Consider the following 22,975-nt stretch of genomic DNA (forward strand, 5'->3'; position numbering starts at 1 on the left):
CTTACCTAAGTAGGCTAGAGAATCAAAGTGAAGAATCGTACAATTATGATGCAAATCAGCGTAAGAAACATCACAATCTCAAATAAAAAAGAAGTGGGGCAATTTTCTCTACGAACTACTTCAATAAAAGGAATTTAGATAAGAGAGAATCATTCCAAAAATGAGATGTACCTCATTTTCCTTTCTTAATCTGGTTTGGTGACAGGTGCTTTCATCCCATAGGTGAGTTTCGTAATGCCCAATCTATCTATGTCTGATTCACCAAGAGTGAACACAACTAATTTAGAATTGCTAGGTTTTAGATTTAGCAAATAAGAGATCAATAGTTCATACCGGGTGACGCCTCTATAAAAATGGACCACATTTTTCAGCACCAGGCATTTACTGATCCTCTCTTTGGCGGTACACCTTATTTCCTTCCTAAATTTCTTCTCTAACACTCCTCTACCGTAAAGAAGAAGTTGGTCATTGGCGACGGGAGTTGTGGTGGTGGCTATGGATTCCCCATTATCATATTTACACATCTTACACCTGTTTCTGATGGTTCTCCTACGACTTTCAGTCTTGATCCTGGTTCGAACGAAGAAGACGTCGTTAGAACACCAATCTAGGGAGAGAAATAAAATGGGGTGTGGGATTTGGGGAAAGTGAAAGGACGGAGGGTTGAAATTGTGAAGGAAGAAGAAATCTCATGAAGGTCGTTAGAAAACCAATCTAGAGAAAGAAAGAAAATAGGGTGTGTTTGGGGGAAGTGAAAGCCCAGAGGGTTGAAATTGTGAAAAAAGAAGAAGAAATCTCATGATGGTCACCGGCAATTGGCCAATTTTGAATTTATGCAAAAAAATGACAAAAAGGGACTTGGTCACAAACTAGGAGACCAAAAAAAAAATAACCCTAAGTTTTATTCAAAAACTCATATTCAGAAGTTTTATAGGCAATATCCTCTGTTGTTAAAGGCAATGCTACTAAAGACAATCATTTTTATAACATATATTGGTTAAAGGCAACACGGAGAAAAGAAGTCAATGCTTATCTGAGTTTGATCTAATGGCACAATTGACACCATCAGGTCAATGATTAAGTCAAATTTGACATAACCAAAGCTCCATCTTCTTCACATCATTTCATCTCTCCCTTTCATCACCTCATCATTCTTCTCTGGTAAAAGGAATATAGTGTTTAATGGATTGATTTCATTTTCTCTCTCTACACGATGACTCAAACGATGGTGAGTGGTTTTTGTCAAGTAATTTCTCTTTCCCGCTATTGAAGAAGAATAAGAGAGTTTAAGATAAAAGAGTAGTGATTGTTTCTCTCTCAAACTCATTTTTTTTTCTCTCTCTCGAACTTGTTTATCTCTCCCACTCTTTTAGTATGATTGATCTGATTTATTGGTCTTCTCGTCTTTTTGGCTCTGGATTCATAGAACATGGAAATCTTGAAGATCGAAACAAAAATCTCATGAAGGTCGCCAGTTTCTTTCGATCTGGATCTATAAATTTGTAACAGTAACACCATATATGTTTTGTCGCGATCTGGTTATAGAGATGAAGAAAAAGAAAAAAAATCTCATGAAGGTCACTAGTGTTGGCCGATTAGTCGGTTGGCGACGACAACTTTTCAAACGTCGGAGAAGAAAGAAAACACAAATGAGAATTCATTTTCAGAAGAAGGGTAATCGTGGAAATAAAAAAAGTCAACACTAAAGTTAACTGACGACTCTTAAAAAGGAGGCCAATTTTGAATTCACGAAAAGAGGGCGCCACAAATGAAGCTGGTCATAAAGTAGGGGGTAAAAAGAAAATAACTCAAAATATTAGAAACCAGATCCCCAAGATCTCAATGAAACGTGTACGAGTAAGGTTTAACATTAAAGTCAAAATCGGTACGTTCATACCTTGCTAATTTATTATTCTTCAAAGGGTAAGGTTTCTTTTGCCCTAAATTTCCTTTGATCTGAAAACTTCTTCTCAGTTTCTTCCTCTAATTTGTAAAGAAGGTACAATTTCTGATTCTTCGAATTCAATTGTTAGGGTTTTCGTTTGACTTTGTTTGACTAGATCCATAATCAACAAATCTATTTCTGATTCCTTAGATCCAACCCTACTTCGTTAGTTTAGTTCTAAATTTCTTGACTTGTTATGAAATTTTCACTCGCTTGGATATTCTGTGGTGATTTCTTCTGAATTCGTGTTAGAAATTGTTAAAGATTGAATTTTTTTTTGTTTTTGTGATGATAAATCTGTTTAATGTTGAATTCTAAAAGCTTATTTTTTCTGATCATTTGAAAGAAATAGGGTTTATTTCACAGATGCCCTAGTTTCTGAATGAGTTTATCTGCCTTTTTTGTTGTTTGGAGAAAGAAACCCTAGTTGCTCCCTTAATTATGTTTGTTTAGTGGAGTACTGAATTTTTTTTTTTCTAAATCTTCTATAGATGAAGTTCTTGTTATGATTAAAGACTCTCATGGACTTATAATTTGACCATGGAGTTACAAATTCTAACCTAAAATTGTGGCCCTTTAAAATGTGCAGATGGAAATTCTGCAATCCAAACTGATTATTTTTGCAGTCTTGGTTCTTCTATCAAGCCTACAATTAGCAGTTGGGATTAGATTTGTGATTGACAGGGAAGAATGTTTTTCTCATAAGGTTGAATATGAAGGGGATAATGTTCACGTTTCTTTTGTTGTGATTAAAGCTGAAGGATGGCATTATGGTGATGACGGTGTTGATCTTGTCGTAAGTCTAATACTCTAATCTATCCTTAATAATGTTAATCGAATTTGTTGGATTTTATTTTTCTATTTTCTGTGTTTGGTTATTTTTCTTTATATTAGGTTTCTTCAAAGTTTTAATTTATTTTAACTCACTAGATATACTTTTTTTCAAACTGTAGTAGTGTAGCTACATGCCGTTCATCTTCCGTATGAGTAGCTATAGGATCTTCTTTGGCCTTTATCACTACTTAAGAAAGTCCCTACTTAGTACTTAATACCTAGCAAATAGAGGGGCAAATGTCCTTATTAAGTCGTACCAATGATTTAATTTGAAAATATTTTTCTATTACAATATGGTTTAAACGTTGAGAGTGTACTGAAGACCAATTTCTCGAAGCGTTCTGCCATATTTTGTAGAAAGGAGAGAGCTTTACTTTGGCGAGTTCCTTCAGAGAGTAGGGTTCGAGTCAAATTCTTCTTAGAGTTGTAGAATAGTGAAGCATAAACTGATAAACCTTTTCTTCGCTGCCTTCGGCTAACTTCCCAAGATTTTCTGAAATCTTGAAGTTACAATTTATCCGAAGTTAGGTGTAGTCTTTTCTATGCTGATCTTCATAAGATTGAGCACGGAACCTCTTTTACTACTTCTCCGGATATTATTCATTAAACCTCTTGAAAATTTATGAGGTGGTTGAATCCTTCTGATGCAATGAAGGCTTCAATGAACCAGCATAAGATAAACGGTTATGGTGTGTATCAGAAGATTTAGAACCAATAGTTTACAGAAGTTTGATCCCTACACTTAGGAAGGCTTTCTGTTTCCCTTTTCTGTGGACGGGGAATAAATTAGACCTAAAGTGGATTTGTTATTTTTAACACAAAAAGAATGCATATCAGCATATATAGGTGGTAGGGAAAGATGCCTGGTGTTTGCTTCTACTATGATCTCTATAGTAGAAGTACGATGATGTTTAACAATTTACTCGTAATTCCCTAAAACATCTTTTTACTGAAGTTTCATTTTACCTTCTGCTTTTGCTTCTTCATCAAGTATCATCACTAGTCCCATATTTTCGTTCTTGATGGTTTTAGGTCAAGGGGCCTACTGGTGATCAAATCCATGATGTTCGTGACAAGACAAGTGACAAGTTTGAGTTTGTAGTTCACAAGAAGGGTATCCACAAATTCTGCTTCACTAACAAGTCTCCTTATCATGAAACCATAGATTTTGATATTCATGTTGGCCATTTCACATACTTCGATCAGCATGCCAAAGATGGTAACTATATATTTGCGTGGATTTCTATCTTTTCGTGTTTAAAAACACTTGTAACTGGTTATATATACTAAAAATATGTCAATCCTTGCAGAACACTTCAACCCCTTGTTGGAACAAATTTCCAAGTTAGAGGAGGCTCTATATAATATCCAGTTTGAACAACACTGGTTAGAAGCTCAAACTGACCGCCAAGCACTGGGTATGAGAATCTCACCTTTTTCTTATCTATCATCATAATTGCATTAGCAAGTCACTCTCTTTCTTAGCCACCAAGATTCCTATGCCTGTCGATCTATGTTTTTTTTTATCATTCCTTAGTGCTTTTCGGGTATCCACATATCAGATAATTGCTACTTAGTCCACTTCATTTTCATTTGATTTGTGATTTTTACTCTGTAGCTTGTACCACTTCGTGTAGATTGCTTGTTCTTCTCCCATTCATAATTCAGATTTTCGTTAAAATTCGTGTTGATTTTCATCAATTATCTAGAAGACAGCCTGATGTGTTTCTTACTTGCAATCAACAAATCGACAAAAAAAAGTCAAATTGATCTCCTGCCTAGAACAACAGACGACGTTATCGTCATGACACAATCTTCCCCATAAACCAATGAATTAGAGATTCCATATCCAAGCTATATTAGATAAGTTAAGTCGACAAATCTTTTGGTTTTTCCTAATAAAAGTTTTGTCCTGCAGTTAATGAAGGTATGAGCCGAAGGGCAATCCACAAGGCAATATTTGAATCAGCTGCACTTGTCGGAGCAAGCGTTCTACAAGTATACCTCCTTCGCCGTTTATTCGAAAGAAAGCTTGGAACATCCAGAGTTTAAGTTACATTCGACAATGTGATATTTATTAATCGCATAAAACCAGGTTTTTTTTGCTTCCCTTTCCTTTGAAACAGAAAATATATTGGAAATCCTCCATTAGTAAGAACTTGTACTTGTACAGTAAATCAACTAACAAGTAGTGATATTTGAATTATTGATTATCCATTGGGGTTATACGGGAGAGGCGTAAGAGGAGGAAGGGGACTGTTTTCTAAAATGTTTGTGTTTTTGTTTAGAGACTTCTTTGCTCATTTTATTTGGTATGACTGACTTGTGAAACTTAAAACAAATTATAGTTTAATAAACCTTTTGCTTTTACATATCTTCTCCGGAAAAATCACAGAAAAGGGCTCTTGCGCGAATAAGTTGAACCAGTAAGATTTAGCCCTACGAAGACTCACTTTCACTACAGCTTCTTTGGGTTCCCTTAACCATAGCCCTATGAAGACTCACTTCTGCTACGGCTTCCGTGGGGTTCCCTTAACCAAGCCACTGTCTGAGTCGCTGGCTCATTCTTCAACAGAGGCGGTCAGATCCCTGGTCTCCTTGCTAGATTGAACTAAGTGAGATTTGATGATGTTTTTTTTTTTGTTTGATTCGTCTCAATGACTGATTTGACTTATTTGGGTTGATTTTAGTTTATTCGTGTTGGACTGCCCAACACGACTGCCCAACACGACTGCCCAACAAGTCCATGTTCCTACTCAAGTTTGAATGTTCGCAACCCAACACAACACAAGTATGTAACAACCACATCTAGGGTTTCTTATTTGAAATTATAAACCAAATTTGCCTCAATAGTAAAAAGCAATACATAAATATAACAAAATAACAGTGTTGTGAGTTTCAAATAAGAATGCAAAATAGAAAACAAAGCGGAACTTAAGCTTGTATTAACTCAGCGTCTATTTGTATATAAATAACAATAAGAAAATTATTGTTTTATCTCTTTTTTTGTTTCCGATTCCAATTCCTCCCAACCGATCAAGTTTTCCAGCAAAAATAACACATTTCAGAGACCCATCATATAACTCGTGAAGCCACAACTTCAACTTTTCTTTAAATCCAATCGGTCTGCATATCGACAAAACTTCTCCCTACCAGTACTAGTCCAAGGCAGGAATACTGCCTTTTTCATTCCGAGTATGCAGGTTGCACACAGCAAAACCATTTTTTCTGCAGAAAAGGAAAATGCAACAATGAATCATAATGATTAAGGTGGATCAAGAACACGGCTACCATTTGAAGTCTGACACTCCTGTTGTTGGATTTTTCATGTTCATATCATGGTGGAGAGCAAGACCAATATCATATATAAACGAATAATTAGGTGAAGAAGTTACTAACCGATGGTGATTTGCCGGAAACTGTTCTTTTCTTAGAGTTGGAAGAGTCATCCTTTCCTGGCGAGTCGGTTTTCTCACCAGTCTTCTTGTCATTCCTGGCTTTGTTGAAGATCACAGTGAACCCTTCGGCTGAAGCAGGGTTATTGACATCCCACTCACCGAACTTCGGTAATGTCCGTCCCTGGTCCTGTTGAAGATTATGTAATATATAAATATTCGAGACATGAAAGCAGCTAGAGGACCAAGCTAAGTATACGTTGGGCACTGATCTCGCCGAGCTATTGTCTTGAATCGATGTTTTCCTTCAAGACCGCTTTCTATTGTCCAACTAGAGGATTCTAATAAACTACAGAGACGCGGGAACTAAGTTACCGCTAAATATAAAAGTTGGGAGTCACATAACATTGTCGATTCGACAAGAACCTAGGGGTTGATGACTATAAATTGCTAAACCAAAAGAATCGACTTGTACGATCTTAAACGATAAAAATGATGGTAAATCGGTATCCACATCTAACATTGGTACACAAAAGACGGAATCAATTTTGAATTTCATATATAACAACACAATGCAACAACAAAGACAAAAAGGTAAATGAATAAGAAATTTCAACAAAAACAACATAACTTATATTAAATCATCAAAATACAATAAAATAGAAAGGTCATAAATTGTTATAAACAAATCTATAAAGGTTTTTATTTTTGTTGGTGAGAATTGGTATATTGACCTGATTTCAGGTGAAGATACAATTGATAATCAACAAAAGAAAACCCTTAAACAATATCAAATATGAAGCAGATTAGATCAAATGGGTCGAATCAAAAAAGTAAACAAAATGCAGAATAGAGAGAGAGAGAGAGAGAGGGTGGTCGTACCGCCATGAATTCCTAGAGAGAAATAGATAGATTTCAAATGAGAAATCGTCTATTTCTGCTAGAATTATAAGAGAACATGAACGAACGAGAGAGAGAGGGAGAGAGAGAGAGAGAGAGAGAGAGAGAGGGAGGATGTTTATATATATATAGATATATATTTATATATAGGAATGAATCAATGAAATTCGTATTGTCTGGCAAATTGGTTTGTGCGTGGAGATGGCTGGCTCATATGAGTTGGGAACAGTTCACAAATGTGTCTTCATGTGAAAACGCCCCATTTCTCCTTTGACCCACTCAAAAAACACTTTTGACACCAAGTTCTTTCCATACCCATTTAGGGGTGGGAAAAAGATCCGAAAGACCACTATCCGATCTGTTCGACCGAGATAAAAAGTGTCCGTGGGCACCCGATGGTCATAACGGTCAGTGTCCGACCGGCCCGAAAGAATTGGCGGACGGTCACGGTCAAAATTCTATGTCGAAGGACCGACCGCTAACCGACCGGTACGAGTGACCGAATAGGTTGACCGACTAAATTGTCCTCATTTTTAAAAGTTGACCGTTGAATTTTATAGACATATGAATATATGATGATCGTTGGCTATAGTCATATAGTCCTCTGGAAGACCAAACATTAGTGCATGGCTTAATTATATCTTGTCAAATGATGATCAACTGTGTTTTTTCTTTTTTATATTTACTTTTGATTTCTTGGCTAAACATCTTCATTTGCAAGTAATTTTGTTTGTGGTAATAAAAATAAAGTTCTGAATTAAGTAAATTTATTGGAAAGTCCGGACCGAGACCGTCCGGTGTCCGACTGAACCGGTAAAATAAACGGTCTTGGACGGTCAATGGACAAAGAATTCTTGAGAGTGACCGTCCGAATCCGCCCGAATAAATAGGTGGTCACTAACAGTTTATGTCCGAGTCGACCGGTTCGATGAAGTTAGAGTCCGGTACCGACCGGTCCGGACCGATTCCCACCCCTATACCCATTTGTTGATCAACTTTTGTCCCATAACAACTAGCAAACACCTTGTGTCCTCAAATGTGACGTCACTGATAGGGACCTAAGTTGGGCCAGACTTCGGGTGGGATTTTGGCCCGTGACCCACCCATGTCCGTCCGCGTCCGAAGGGTCTATGGACGTCTGGTGACCGAGCCGGTCAAACCCCCCCGGTAGTGGACAGACGCGCGGGCAAGAGGGCCTGACCCGTTTATCGCCCGAATCTGCCCATTTAAGTTGTCAGTTTACCTATCCGTAATACCCACCCATGATAAATATAAACCACTAAATGTTTAGAGTAAAATGGTAGTGGTAGATTAGATTAGGCTATGACATATAACCCTTAAAATCAGAAGAAGTCCAACCCTTTTATCTCATCTTCTCTTCGACTCTCTTTCACTCATGTCTCTTCAAATTCTCAATGGCGAAATCCTAACCCGGGAATCTTAATCGATGATTCTCTCTCTTTTGATTTTTGTCTAAGAAGATTTTTTCTAATTGATGATCGTTTATCTCAGTGTTTTAAATTTGTGGTTATTATTCACTAAGTTAATGAACTTGGTGACTTTATTTTTTTGACAAATTACGATGTACGGATGTATATCTGGCGTCCACCCGACAGGTGTCTGGCGGACAATTGTCCTCCCGATCGGTGTCTGCCGGTCGGTCTCCGTCTCTCCAACATGTCCGCCTAAAAAAACGGACACGGGCAAACATTTTTACAGAGAAAAATTGAATCAATTATTTAATGAACAAAAATTAGAACCTACAAAAATGACCGAACCCGATAAAGATTGACAAGTACCAAAAGAAACATCGAGCAGAGAAAATCAATCAAACTAGAAAATATGAGTAACTATGAATAGAGAAATAGATTTATACATCACACACAAACATAAGAATAAGAAGCTCAAACTAAACTATATGGACATTTCAATTTTCTTCACGAAGTAGCTCATAAGAGAGAGTGAAACATATTATCCTTCAGTATAAATTATAAGTAGACAGTTGAACTTATAGGCGAACTAAACATGAAACGAAGCCTAATTTGTTATTTTGATAAAGAAAACTAGGTATCTAGAGGAAATTCTTAGCATGAGGTGCAACAAGTTTCACCATGCTGGAGGCACAAACTATGCCTAGTAAATAAACAACAAACAAAAGAAATCATCAATTAAAATACTATCCACAATAAAATTTGAATCTGAAATAAGTGTTATTACCTCTATCATTTCCTCTTCTTGCAACTCTGGTGGGAATTCACCCTCTCTCATTTTAGACGAAACTCTCTTTACTTCATCATCTCCTGTTGTACCTTCGCGTCTTGCAAGAATAGTTTATTCAACACCATAAACATCGATATACACAAAATACTTAATGACTATACTCTTCTCAAACTCCTACCCATATATTAAACGACTCATTTGTTGTTAATCTCATAATCTTCATCCCCCCCCATCCGACCACCTTCGACCACTACAACAACCATCAACTTCGACCACTATTGCAACAATTTTTGATTTTTGGATTCAAAACAAAGTTGTCTCTTAAGTCAAATCCAACTGAATGAAGTCTTTATGACCCAGAGAATATCTTAGATGCCCTAAACCCCCGACCTATTTAAATAAATTTGGCTATACCGGCTTTTGAATTAGAGAGATAACAGAAAAGAAACAAAAGGTCAACAAAACTATTAACTTAGGGGCCAAACCGTCTATTGGTCAAAATATTAGAGCTAAATGCGAAAGTTGATCGTAATATGGGGCGAAATGGTAATTCAACCCTTCATCTAGTTCGTTGGTAGTACTGGGCTACTGGCCGAGTTCACCGACGTCCAACCTTCGAAAACTTGAGCAGGAAGGACTGATGTAATTAAAACCAAGTAAACCTAATTCGCCCTTTTTCTTTTGATTTATGTTCAAGAGAAAGTAGACATCACGATGATGAAGAAACGATGGTTGATGGGTAGGGCATTGACTGAAACCCTAATATTCTCCACTTATCGTTCATTTTGTTCTTCAACATTTGCTATAAAAAATATTACCAAAAAGAACTTTGATTCATCTCTTGAAGACCTAAGAATACATGTTCGAGAAGCTGATTTCGTAGCTTTTGATCTTGAAATGACTGGTGTTACAAGCGCTCCGTGGCGTGAATCTTTGGAATTTGATCGATTTGATGTTCAATACCTCAAAGTTAAAGACTCAGTTGAGAAATTTGCTGTTGTTCAATTTGGTGTTTGTCCATTCCGGTGGGATTCTTCAAAAGGTTCTTTCATTGCTCATCCGTGAGTCTCTCACTTTGTCTCCTGGAGTCCTGGTGTTAGGGTTTATGTTTTTGCAGTTAAAAATTTGATCTTTAAGCAAAAAAATTCTGATTTTGGTGAACTTTTCATCAATTTGATGGCTAAATGCAGGTTGAAATTCAATATTTTTGGCCTCAAATTGATTGAATGTCATGATTCATGAATGATGGGAAGTAATGGGTATTGGTGTATTTGACAGGCATAATTTTTTCGTATTTCCGCGCAAAGAGCTTCCGTTACATGGTCCAGGGCACGAATTTCTCTGCCAGACAACCTCACTTGACTTCTTGGCTAAATACCAATTTGATTTTAATACTTGTATACACGAAGGTACTTATATCATCTCTGCTATTTATTCAGTTATTCTTGCTTAAGTTTCAACGGCAACCACAACTAGTAGTTAAGAGTTATACAAGTCTGAGCTCTAATGCAATTTCATGTCTGTGGTCGGTAATAGTATGGTATTGTGGTAGGAGAGGAATAACATATCTTTGGGTGATGGTTCCGAGACTATTCGTACCCCAGTATTGATACTATGCCCGGGACATACCCTGGCGGGGATGTGCCTGAGCGTACTAACATTTTCCATTCCTACCCCATCCTGACTAGTTATTATCTCAATAAAGTTATAAATCCTTAGTTGGGGTGCAAACCAATCATGGCGAAAGGATATCATAGCGTCATATTTTATTCGGAAGTGGGATGCGCTCACACGTTTGTCCAGTTACTGAGTTAGAAATAGGAATCTTCTATTCTATTCCTTATGTATATCTGTAATTAGCTGCCACCTTGGCAATATTATATCAATATAATTTTGGCGTCTCAAATATTTGAGGAAAAAATGCAATGAGATGTGTTGTTTGAGAAGAGTCTCCGGGTTGAATTATTTGAGCTTGAAATGAATCTCTAAATGCAAAATTGTATAATGATATTCTATTCTATTCCTTACGTATATCTGTAATTAGCTGCCACTTTGGCAATATTATATCAATATAATTTTGGCGTCTCAAATATGTGGTAACTAGTTTTGAAAGAATATGCATTCTTGGGTAACCCCAGGAATATCTTATTTATCCAGAGAACAGGAAACAGAAGCCCTGGATCACTTGAATGCAGTGCATGAAGACGGGTTATTTAATTCAGAGTTGCAGTTGAAAGAATCCTGTGATGTTCCTCTCGTCAGTAGTGCTGATGTTCTTTTTATATGGAGGATGAAAAACAGAATCAGTCAGTGGCGGGATAGTTTACTAAGGAATACAAATGGAGGGTCTAAATTCGAAGGAAATTTGAAGGACTTAATGCCACATTTTGAGACTGCTTTCTTCAAGATGCGCCCGGCCCTTAAACTGAATGCTTTCACTTCTCATCAACTGAGGTTGATTAGGCTGGTAATGTTATCTCTGTCACTACATCATCCTTTTCTGATGCCATGAACAATAGACAGATGTTTAATTTATGAAAATCCTGACGTTCTTTTCAGAAACACGCACCGCTGAAAATTATATTTTCATGTTACTACATCACCAGTAGCATCGAATTTGCTCTTAACTTTTCGAAATTTGGCTGCTAAAAAGTATATTCTCTTAATTACGTTATACTCATTTACAAATTGGTAGTTTAACTCGTACAAATGTAGTGTAGGTTAATGGAACTTGGGTGTCAACCTCTCAAGTTTCTACTGTCTACCATGTTGCTAAAAGATGAAAAATGAAAACACGCAGGTAGCGTCAAAGCATTTTGATGATCTTGCTTATGTCAGCATGAAAGACGAAAATTCTTCGGAACAGAAATTACTAGTATATGCAGGTTCTCAGGATGGTAGAGAAAATATTGTGGTAAGATATAAATTATATAACAGAATCGATTAGTGAAATTTGTTTTCTTAAAAATTTAATCTCATTTATGTCGTGGATATTCTGTCATATTGTTATCCATCTTCAGAAAGAGGTGAAGGATGGCTTACGCAAGCAGGCAGAGATGAAAGTAAATGCCGCAGTTGGTTTTCGCCATGTTATCGACTTACTTTCCTCAGAAAAAAAGTTGGTTGTTGGTCATAACAGCTTTTTAGGTATATTTACTTTCTCAATGTTTAAGTAGTTGACCTGAGTATATACGTATTAATTTTTTACCTCAAATTGTGTGTATATACGTATTAATTTTTTTCTCAATTTTTTCGTATTCCTTGATTCAGATATTGCACACATATACAACAAGTTTTTCGGCTCTCTTCCTTCTACAGTAGAGGAATTTGTATCCTCTGTTAATAAAAGCTTCCCGTATATTATTGACACTAAGCTCCTATTGAATTCGGACGCGAATATTCAGCAACTGATGAAGAAAAAAAGCACATCGCTATCTTCGGCCTTTGCTATTTTATGTCAACAAATTGCATTTGCTTCAGGAAATTCTGCTTCTGCTAGACACCCATGTGTGAAAGTTGAAGTTCAAGTCGATGATATGAGGTTTGCGCTCCACTGTTCTCTTTTTATCTGCATTTCTAGTTCAACAATTACTTGGCTTCATTATTTTGGCATTTGGATGTTTTATTTTGAGTTAATCACGCCAATGCTTCTTTAATGAAGTTCCCTGCATTATCTGTGACGAAATCAAGTTATAAACTTAAAGTCACGACAAGTTCTTAGTCGATATAGCATATTTACAACTTGCACCATGTCTAGTTGTCTGCCGAGTCTAAAATCACTATGTACTTACTTAAACAGCAGGCTCTGAGAACAAAAAATTACTTGCAGGTCCTCTAACTGGAACTCTGGAGCAAAGCATGAAGCTGGTTATGATGCGTTTATGACTGGGTGTATCTTCGCTCAGGCTTGCAGTCATCTAGGTATTGATTTTGAACTGCATTCTCCATCAACAGGGATAGCTCACCATCAGAATCTTCAAAAGTACATCAATCATCTCTACATAAGTTGGAATAATTCATCCATTATAAATCTTCACAGTGGAGATAGAACTTTTGAGTCTTCAAGCCATCATCTCAAGAACAAAAGGCGATACCCAAATATCTTGTTCGAGAACATTGTCCTAATCTGGGGATTTCCTTCAAAGCTGAAGCCAGGAGAGCTAAAGGACTGTGTATCTAAAGTTTTTGGTGCAAACAGTGTGACCTCTATTTATTGCTTGGATGCAACTGCAGTCTTTATTCAATTCAGCAAGAAAGAATTTGTTTCCGATTTTCTACATTTGAAGGAAGCCTTAGATGAAAGCAACGACCCTATCTCAGTTTCACACCCTCTATCAAAGTTACTGGAAGGTGGGAAGACTGGTGCTACCAATTACGAGACATACAAAGAAATCTGTAGCTCTTCCATATCGCGAAAATTATTTGCAGAACAAGCTGAAGCTGTCAAAATTAAGTGCAAGAACAAAGTGGCCAGCTTGACAGAAGAAAGGAAGCGTGCAACATCTCATATAGTTATTAACACTGAAGGTCTGAATCCAAGTTCTGTTAACAAATATCAAAATGGAAAAAGTAGTACCGATACGAATGCTGGTGTTGAGCTCATGGGTGCTTTGGATGTTAGAGAGTCTCAGCTTGAGAATCAGTCTGGAGCTTGTGCCAATGCCTAATATTGCATGTCCGATAAAGCTGATGTGGTTGGGTTCTAACTTTCTATTGTAGTTCGCTATTATGTATCAAGGAAGTTATATAGAGAATACCTACACCATTGTAATTTTGTATCTGGGAATTTTGATTGTAGACAAGCCCTGTCAGTTGAAACGTTAGCTAATCTATGAAAGAAAATAATCCATTTAAACTACCATCGTCTAGCTCTTTCTTTCTGAAAGTTAATCGCTGTAGTTATCATTATTCACATGAAGATACTGCTACAGATTTTGTTTTAAAAACCAGATAATTGGCATGGGCAAGGATTACAATTTATAAACACAGTTAGGCACTGATTGCAGATGCAAATGAATCAGTTAGCCGAGAAGGTGAAAGATCCTTAAGAAGGTAGGCAAGGGCTGGTGGTTAAAATTGACCTTGAGAAGGCGTACTATTGAGTGGCTTGGGATTTTTTTGTATCAGGTTATGGATAGGATGGGTTTCGGATATGTTTGGAGATCGTGGATTTTTGGGTGCATCAGCTCACGCTCATTCTCTATTTTGATTAATGGTAGCCCCACCAAACCATTTCAAAATTCTAGAGGGATTAGGCAAGGGGACCCGCTCTCTCCCACTTCTATTCCTGTTAGTGGTTGAGGTCCTAAGTCAGTGTATATGTAAGGCGGAGGAGGAGAGGTGGATTAGGGGATTCAAAGTCAAGGACCAAGGATATGCACTTAACCACCTTCAGTTCGCCGACGATACCTTGTTCTTCTTAGATGACTCAACAGAGCAGCTGTGCCGTCTAAAGGATATCTTAATTTGGTTCGAGCTTGCCTCGGGCCTTAAAAGTGAACTATTCTAAATCAACTATCTTTCCAGCCCCCTCAGCAGAGGTTAGGGAGTAGTGACAGCCAAGTTGGAGGCTTTGGGCAGCTATGAGGGATCCCTTCCTACTAGCTATTTAGGACTTCCTCTGGGTCAGTCTTATAAAAGTAAGGCTCTTTGCAATCCGGTTCTTGAGAGAGTAAATAAGAAGCACTTGGAAAGCGGAAATGCTATCGAAAGGAGGGAAACTCACATTAATAAAAGCAGTGCTCTCGGTGCTTCAATGTATTTCCTTTCTCTCTCTAGTACGAGAGTTAGATAAGAAGATGCGTGATTTTCTTTGACATGGGAAAGATGGGCCGAAACGGATCCATTGGGTTGAATGGAAGCTTATCAGTAACGAGATTCTGGATGATGGTCTAGGAATCAAGAACTTAAAATCCATGAATGATGCATTACTAAGCAAATGGCTATGGAGACTAGCTCAAGAACAACATTCTCTTTAGAGAAAGGTTATTGATCAAAAGTATGGTACTACACAATGGGGTTGGAGTCAAAAGCCAATTAGAGCCGCGTTTGACTGTAGTGTCTGGAAAGGTATAGTTGCTCGAGCAAAGATCTTCAATGAGACAACTAGTGGAAGCTAAGGGAATGGCAGATATATTAGTTTCTGGAATGATTGTTGGTGTACCCCTATACCCCTTAAGGATCGGTTCCAAGCTATATACCATGTTGTCATTAACAAAGCAGCCTCTGTGTTTGATATGTTTAATGTGCAGCTTCAAGTACAGGACGTTCATTGTCGAAGATTATTGAATGATTGGGAGATCCCCATCTTCTCTCATCTCCTTAGGAGTTTGGAGCCTCTCAAACCAGCAGCTGATGTCGAAGACACGAAGGTATAGGTAAATAACGAAAAGGATTGTCTCTCGGTCAGTCATCTTTATAGCAGGCTCAGTTCAGATCCTTCTGTTGGTTTTGAGAAATCATGTGCCACCGGTATTTGGTCCCCATCCATTCCTACGAGAGTTTCTGTGTGTGGGCAACAACGATAGACAAAATCCCAACTATTAACAACTTGAGAAGACGTGGTATGATCTTCATTAGTAGGTGCATTTGCTGTAAAGGTGAAGAAGAATCTTCAGCACACCTATTTATGCGTTGTAGCTCGGCTTGTAAGCTGTGGAGTTATTTTGTGAGGACGTCTAAATGCCATTGGGTGCACGCCGAGTTCCATTGTGAGTATTTTGGAGGAATGACCTTTTTTGAGGGGCAAGAGGGCAAGGAGTTATGGGATCTTATCCCTAGTGCAATTATTTGGACCATATGGAAGTTTAGAAATGCTAGGATCTTCAAGGAAGGTAATGGAAACAACGATCTAGAGATGGAAGATGTTCAAGGACTTCTCTTTCATTGGACCAGGAACTTAGGTTGGGCGAAGAGTCTTACCTACTTCGACTTTATTTTGCATTGGGAGGCTATTTTGGAGTAACACTCCGGGTTGCTCTAGTCTTGTTTAGGCCTTTTTTTTAAGGAGGGTAGCTCCCCAGCTCCCTCCCCTTGTATAGTTTCTCCCTTTTCCTTTTTTTTTTGTTGAAAGAGTTTCTCCCTTTTCCTATTAATTCAAATGATTCAAAAAAAAAAGGTGAAAGATCTTTGTGTCATACAAAAAGATCTCCATTACAAAATATATCACAAATTTCAATTCATCATACCATGCAAAAACCATTACCCCCTAACACAGATAATGGAGATACCAGACAAAATTGGCTCCGACGGGCCGCCACTAAAAAGCAAGTACTATGGACAGAAGCTTCATCAGTGGATCAGCAAGGTATCAACTATTTCTCTAGGCTTATCAGTTATCACCCTACGTTTTCTCTCTCTACATCTTCGAGTACATGCCTGAAGGTAAGGTTGATCCTGATAGAATCAGCTTTTGCACGTTTCGGCACCGAGTGTAGCCAATCTCTTTGGGTGTACCCTCTCATCACCAACAATGAACCATGCTTCAGCATGAATGAGTGTTGATCATTTTGGCTGCTGCTAATCTTTGATCTCTTGAGTGCTGGTTGTTCTTCACATTTAGAAGTTGGTGCTGGCACTGAACAACAAATACGTAGCAAAAATTTATAAGCACCAAGTTCAGTAACCTTTGAAGTAGTCAGCCATGAGTTTTAGGAGGCCTGAAGTCGGAAAATATGGAATCATATAGAAAAAGTAGTACCACAAGTACCAAGAATTGTCACATGGGAAGCTAAATATGACATCAGAAATCGGGTCGGGTACTTTTCTCACATCTTCTCAGTCCTTCCCTACTACCAAAAAGTACTCCACTTATAAAAAGGTTTAGGATCATCAGAGTGGAATACACTCTTACATAGGAAATCTCCTAGGAGATGAAGACTCGGATGAGATGGTGCGAAACTTGGGACTTGGAGTGAACCTTAATGATTGGGAAGTGGAGGAGATGGCTTTTTTTTCTGGGTTCTATAAGATAAATATATTTCTAACCAGGAAAGCGAAACATGATGAACACTTGGGTAAAATGACACCATGAGCTTTTAGCAAGTATGGGAACGGAATAACATGGATGCCTTGCTAGAAGAATTTGGAAAAAGGAGATACCTTTGAAGTTTGTTCTTAGAGCAAGTCCAACCCCAGCCGGGCTGAGGCCAATAATTCAAATTATTGGCCTCAGCCCCCCGCTCCAAGCCCAGCCGCTTGGAGCGGAGGCTGGGGCCGGACATTCAGTCGCCCCTAACATTAGGGGCGACTGAATGAAGCCCCAAGTGACCGTTGGGGCTTCCAACGGTCACTTGGGGATCTGCCCTAGCCGTTGGATTTGCTCCAACGGCTAGATCTAGCCGTTGGAGCAAATCCAACGGCCAAAAATCGATCCAACCCCTATAAATAGGGGTTGGATCAATTTCATCTCTCACCCTCTTCATCACTTTCTTTCTCTCCATCTCTTGCAACTTCCTCTCCATTTCTATCTCTCTTTCTTTCAATTTTTTTTGATCTTTTCATTTGTTCACCCATGGATCCATTAGACACCAATGATTTCGATACCCAAAGTTATATGGAAATGTTGTCCCCTAATTCTACTTACCCGTCGGCTCAATTAGGAGTTGATGATTATGAAGTATGTGAGGATTCTTGTGTGCAAGGAGGGACGTCTTCGACAAAGGCTAAACGGGAACCGTATAGGGCGGATGAAGATATTTTACTTACTAATTGTTATTTGAAAATAACATTTGATGCGGTTGTCGGAAATAGCCAAAAATATAAAGTATTTTGGCAAAAAATATCGGATGAATATAATGCGAGTGCAAAGTTTCAACGCACACTTAGAAGTTGTAAATCTCGTTTCAGTGAGATAAGCTCGGAATGTCAAAGTTTTATATCGACTTTGAGGATAATAAATAAAGTTCCAAAAAGCGGAGAAAACGATTATGACCGGGTAATTGTTTCTAACTTTTTAATTTCTTTTTTCTATCTTTTCACTTCATTCATAATATATACTTATATATATATTTTGTTTATTTTAGTTACAAAGAGCTATCGAAATGTATAAAAAAAATCATCAAGGTAAAGGGTTTAGGTTCCTACATGTTTACAAAATTTTGATGACACACAACAAGTGGATGGCAGACATGCCAGGAGAGTCAACATCCGGTAAAAGAGATTCTAATACCAATCCATCGGAAGAAAGACCAATTGGCCGTAAACAAGCCAAAGCAAATGCAAGAGTTGGCGAACCATCCACACATTCTACCGCTTCAAAAACTCCCAGTGAGGGATATTGGGAAAAAAGAGAAGAAGATTCCCAACAAAGAACAGTAACTTTGAGTGAAGCAGTACGGGTTCAACAAGAGACCCTAAAGGTGCAACAAGATTTTCTACGGATGCAAACGGACTTGGCGAACCGACAATATGCGATGGATTTAATGAAGATTGATATTAGGTCTCTCGACGAACATGCTCAACAAATGCTTTTAGCGGCGCGAGAGGCTTTGTTCAACGGTGCACCACGAGACCCAAGAAACCCCTTCTAGTTATTTTTAATTAATTTTTCTATGTTGTTTAGTCGTATTTAAGTAGTTTTAAATTTTTAATCAATTATTAGTTGTAATCGATGTTTTTTTAATTGAATTTTATTAGTAAATTGGGAAATTTCAAATTCAAATTTTCGGCCTCAAGAGAGGCTGGGGTTGGAGCTGAATTTTAGAGGCTGAGCTGAGGCCAATAATTTTAGGTGAAAAAGTGGTTTTTTCGGCCTAAGACAGGCTGGGGTTGGACTTGCTCTTAGCTTCGATGGCTATTTGGAAGGGGAGAAATAGGGCTATTTTCCATGGGAAGGAGTGGATTTTGAGAGGACTAGTGATGCTAATTCTTTTGTTCATTGGGAAGCCTTGATCTCAACATTGCAATATTCAAGGTTCTTCAGTCGTATTTCAAGTTTAATTTCCTCTCTTGTATAGTGTTTTCAGCTTATTGTTTCTTCTCCTCGATTAAAAGAATATGATTGTAGCATCAAGAAAACTGTGCATGTGAAGCGTGTATGCAGCAAAATCGAACAGTGAAACAAGGAAAAATAAGTATTACCTTTTGACTGTTTTGAGCTTGGTTTTTTCTTCAATAAGAACTCACGCTCACATCCGAAGGATACTGAAGCGATATCTTGAGTTAACCCATACACCTTTTCATTATCAGAATGCCATGCCACATAATCAGATCCACTCTTGTATCTGTTCAAAAGCAAGCTATTAAAATTACTTCCAGGGAGAGCATCATGTACCTGGGAAAAACATGTCAAGTTAGCAATCAAGTATACGCCAAATACACCTAAAACCTAAGTAATAATGTGAAGGTAATATGGAAGTGTTCTTACTGCTGTTAAGATGTCCTTGAGTGGAGCGTAATCATCCCATGAATAAGCAAGTGGTCTATGTCCACTGTAATGTAGTTCAGGCAACCCTTTGAGCGCGAAGTAACAGGAGTCTCGAGGCTGCAGAAAGAATAATTCCGAGTTGAATGGTAATAAGAAGACAAATCATTATACTCGAAACTCGCCAAAAGTCCAGAGAAGCAAAAAACGACGCACGCAAGAAGAAAACTAAGATTTATAAATTCTTATACAGATCAAATGTTCAAGGAAAGGGAACTCGTCAATTGCATCTTGAAACAGATTCTACGAATTCTAGTTACCAAGTTGGGAAGCCACTATACCGAAGTGTTACTGTTACCTATACCCTCTAACTCTAATCATGTAAAGATATTAGAGCATGTCAAAAATACCTTACCAATTCACATACAACTGGACTTAATTCAAAAGCACCTTTTAAACTCTAAACCAGTTCATAAACTACATAAGTTAATGGTGTCTGTGTTGGGGCAACTTCCAAAGTCCTTTGTTTAACACCCACAAAGAAGATCAAGAGACTGACAAGAGAACAGTCTCACATGAGAGTTAACTTGTGAGTTTTACAGGAAGCAGTTTTGATGATTAAATTTTATCGTAATTATTCTTAAATCTCTAGTACTTCGTGTGAGTCCATTAACAGTTGAATGAATATATAAAGAGAAGGAAAATAAGCAAGCCCTTAGAAATGCACACGATGTTGCGATCAAAGCTTCCCCAAACACGGTGAACTCCATGGGAGTTAAGAATTTTGCGAGCTCCTTTCCCCTTGACCAAAGAAACAATGTCAGTTGAATCAAGTGTACAATCAAATATATTGAGATCAATCACCCCATGAAAATTGCTTTGTTCCAAGTCGTCCAGATACTCCACTTAATGATGTGTCATAAGGCTTTCCAAATGGCTCGTCCTCAACTTGAGTTGTCCACTGCAACAGAAGATCGTTAATCAAACCCGGCAAAACCCATCCAATTTTAAAGGATTTGAGAAAGAAAGCACACGCTCCTAGCCACATGACAATAAAGTAGGAGATGCAATATGCTTTCTATTTTGTTCTTGCACATAGGGCATCGGTCCATCCACATCATTCCTCGCCGGGTCAGGTTATCCATAGTCAGGATCTTTACCAAGGCAGCAGCCCAAACGAGAAGTTGACTCTAGAAGGGGTTACATTGCTCCAAATAATCTTGTACACTTCTCTTGGTGTCTCCGTCCGATTGGTAAGGGAAGCATAGCAAGATTTGACAGAGAATACATCATCTGTTGGGATCTATACCTTTTTGTCTACCAAATGTGGGTGTTCACGGGAGTATACTCAACAATATCCATCAAAAGTAGAATATTCCTTGGTGCGTAGGTGGAGATTTCAATGTGATCTAGTTCGCTTATGAGAAGCAGAATGGGTTTAGGGTTACTTCGAGCATGCGAGACTTACAAAGTTTCATGGATGATAATCTTTTATTCGATCTTCCTTTCCTTGGAGGAGCGTTCACTTGGTCTAATAACCACGAAAACCCTACGATGAGCTAATTGGATAGATTCGTGATTCAGAAAAGAGGGAGGCCATGTCCCGAGGGTAAAACAGATGACTCTCCGCCATACTTGCTTCAGGTCACTCGCCCATTCTAATCCAAACAGAGAACTTGAGGAGAGGGAACCCCCCTATTAGGTTACAGGAATAATGCATGTTAGAGCAAAACTTTTTTCCTCTGGTAGAAACTTGGTGTGTGGGTCAGTGAGTGGGTGGGGGGGGATGCCGACCCATAGGCTTAATGGTACGAATTTGTGGAAGAAACTTCACTATGTTAAGGATAAACCAAAGATTTGGTCGAGGGAGAAGAACTAAAGCTTCAATGTCAGACTCACATCCTTGATGAGATTCACAGGTTAGATTTGTTGGAAGAAGGTAAAAATTAAGAAATAGAAGAACATACTAAAAGGGATGGTTTGAAAACTGAAAGGATGGCCTTCTCAGACTCAAAGAGATTAGCATCCGTCACAAATCTAGCATTAGGTGGCTGGAGGAGGGGGATGGAAATTCGGCTTACTTCCACAGCGACAGATTATCAGTTACTTTTTCAATCTTCACTCGGAGAACGTGGAGTGGAGACCTGATATTGGTGAGACGAATCTATCCCATGTAAGGGTGGGTCAGTCAGATCAGTTGGAGTAAAGTTCATAGGAGGTGGAGACACCTATCAAGGATTTGAAACATAACAAAGCACCTAATCCTGATTGTTTCCCCATTTCTTTTTTCTCTAGGAGCTGGCAGATTATTAAAGGGGAATTCTTGGTAATGAGTCAGGAGTTTTACGAAAGAGGGAGCTTGGATTGGAGAATAAATGAAACTTTCTTGGTTTTGGTTCTAAGAAAGAGCGTGTGGGAGGTTTGAACGATTTACCGACCGACCAGTCTGGTTGGGGGAGTTTATGAAATTGTCTTTACAATTCTCTCCTCTATGTTTGCAAAGGTTTTGGGGTCGATCATTTCTCCGTTTGTGTGCTATTACGGATGGGATTCTCGCTGCCAATGAACTTTAGCCGAAGACTAAATAGATGATCTTAAATACTCAAGTTGAAAGGCTAAAGCATGAGATAATCTTAATCTTAGCTATAAACTAAGATAGCTTGTCACAAATTTAGCATTAGAGGTGAAAAAATTTAACATCATATTTGTCTACTTGGGAGAAGTTTCAAGATGTGACCAAAACCCTAATTACAATCAAAGTTAAAATCCTCTTTATCTCTTAAAACTTTTACTAATATCTAGATCTCTTGCATATGAAATTGAAGAAAGCCCAATTTCCTTCTTAATCAAAAACCCTAAAAAAAAAAAGAGAAATTTTCACTAGAACACACTGAACTATGTAGAAGGATGCTCACCTGGAGGCAAGTGCGACCAAAGACGCGAATTTCAGGTCGGTTCCATGGAATATTCTCATTCAAGTAATCAAACCATTTCCAAGAATCATCATAAGGTAAAAATCGAGGAAGATAGATGATTTCACTTCCTTCTCCAAGATCAATTATTTTTCTTTTTCCCTTTTCATTAGGGTTAGGGTCCTCGTTTGCCGCTAATCGTTTGCTCTTCGACATCCTTGTCAAAGATATAAATCGCGCGAAATTTGAATGTTTTAGTTGACAAAATGAGTTCTTATGGAGTTATGGCATCCAATTACTTTTCCGCGGCATTTGGCTGGTTAATACTTTGTCCAACCGCATTATCATCACCTTTCAAAAGATTTCATCTAACATGTTAGTATGTTTTTTTTTTTTTTTTGATGAA

The 22,975-nt window shown here is 38.1% G+C and overlaps 5 protein-coding genes and 1 long non-coding RNA gene across 9 annotated transcripts in view; 3 read left to right on the forward strand and 3 right to left on the reverse strand.

The window, feature by feature from the left end:
- LOC147556005 (uncharacterized) overlaps window positions 1–22,975 on the reverse strand; it is a 121,183-nt gene that overhangs the window by 92,314 nt on the left and 5,894 nt on the right. The gene's annotated exons all lie outside the window — the stretch shown is intronic.
- LOC147556013 (transmembrane emp24 domain-containing protein p24beta2-like) lies at window positions 1,842–5,151 on the forward strand. 3 transcript variants are annotated; one of them, XM_086663735.1, is made up of 5 exons: window positions 1,842–1,999; window positions 2,535–2,741; window positions 3,812–3,998; window positions 4,090–4,197; window positions 4,698–5,151. In XM_086663735.1, the coding sequence occupies exons 2-5, from the start codon at window positions 2,535–2,537 to the stop codon at window positions 4,829–4,831; spliced, it is 636 nt and encodes a 211-aa protein (XP_086519861.1). In that variant the 5' UTR covers window positions 1,842–1,999; the 3' UTR covers window positions 4,832–5,151. The 3 variants fall into 3 exon arrangements, with proteins under 3 accessions (XP_086519861.1, XP_086519862.1, XP_086519863.1); XM_086663736.1 differs by having other exon boundaries at window positions 1,845–1,923; XM_086663737.1 differs by having other exon boundaries at window positions 1,850–1,885.
- LOC147556014 (protein NOI4-like) lies at window positions 5,620–7,336 on the reverse strand. Its single transcript, XM_086663738.1, has 3 exons — window positions 7,057–7,336; window positions 6,179–6,364; window positions 5,620–6,007 (listed from the first exon to the last, which is right to left on the reverse strand). Exons 1-3 carry the CDS (start codon window positions 7,060–7,062, stop codon window positions 5,966–5,968), a joined length of 234 nt encoding a protein of 77 aa, XP_086519864.1. The 5' UTR covers window positions 7,063–7,336; the 3' UTR covers window positions 5,620–5,965.
- On the forward strand, window positions 9,788–14,152 carry LOC147556015 (poly(A)-specific ribonuclease PARN-like). 2 transcript variants are annotated; one of them, XM_086663741.1, is made up of 7 exons: window positions 9,788–10,355; window positions 10,573–10,703; window positions 11,433–11,761; window positions 12,095–12,208; window positions 12,315–12,441; window positions 12,565–12,835; window positions 13,124–14,152. In XM_086663741.1, exons 1-7 carry the CDS (start codon window positions 10,009–10,011, stop codon window positions 13,959–13,961), a joined length of 2,157 nt encoding a protein of 718 aa, XP_086519867.1. In that variant the 5' UTR covers window positions 9,788–10,008; the 3' UTR covers window positions 13,962–14,152. The 2 variants fall into 2 exon arrangements, with proteins under 2 accessions (XP_086519867.1, XP_086519868.1); XM_086663742.1 differs by having other exon boundaries at window positions 9,891–10,355; window positions 10,485–10,703.
- ALKBH2 (oxidoreductase, 2OG-Fe(II) oxygenase family protein) lies at window positions 16,422–22,948 on the reverse strand. Its single transcript, XM_086663744.1, has 4 exons — window positions 22,573–22,948; window positions 19,661–19,777; window positions 19,375–19,567; window positions 16,422–16,870 (listed from the first exon to the last, which is right to left on the reverse strand). Exons 1-4 carry the CDS (start codon window positions 22,783–22,785, stop codon window positions 16,632–16,634), a joined length of 762 nt encoding a protein of 253 aa, XP_086519870.1. The 5' UTR covers window positions 22,786–22,948; the 3' UTR covers window positions 16,422–16,631.
- On the forward strand, window positions 18,100–18,934 carry LOC147556017 (uncharacterized). Its single transcript, XR_015235104.1, has 2 exons — window positions 18,100–18,229; window positions 18,318–18,934. It is a non-coding gene; the product is annotated as an uncharacterized LOC147556017 (long non-coding RNA).

Source organism: Eschscholzia californica, unplaced genomic scaffold, assembly GCF_041429995.1.
Source record: "Eschscholzia californica isolate CP2 unplaced genomic scaffold, dmEscCali1.0.p SCAF_2, whole genome shotgun sequence".
Taxonomy (NCBI): Eukaryota; Viridiplantae; Streptophyta; class Magnoliopsida; order Ranunculales; family Papaveraceae; genus Eschscholzia; species Eschscholzia californica.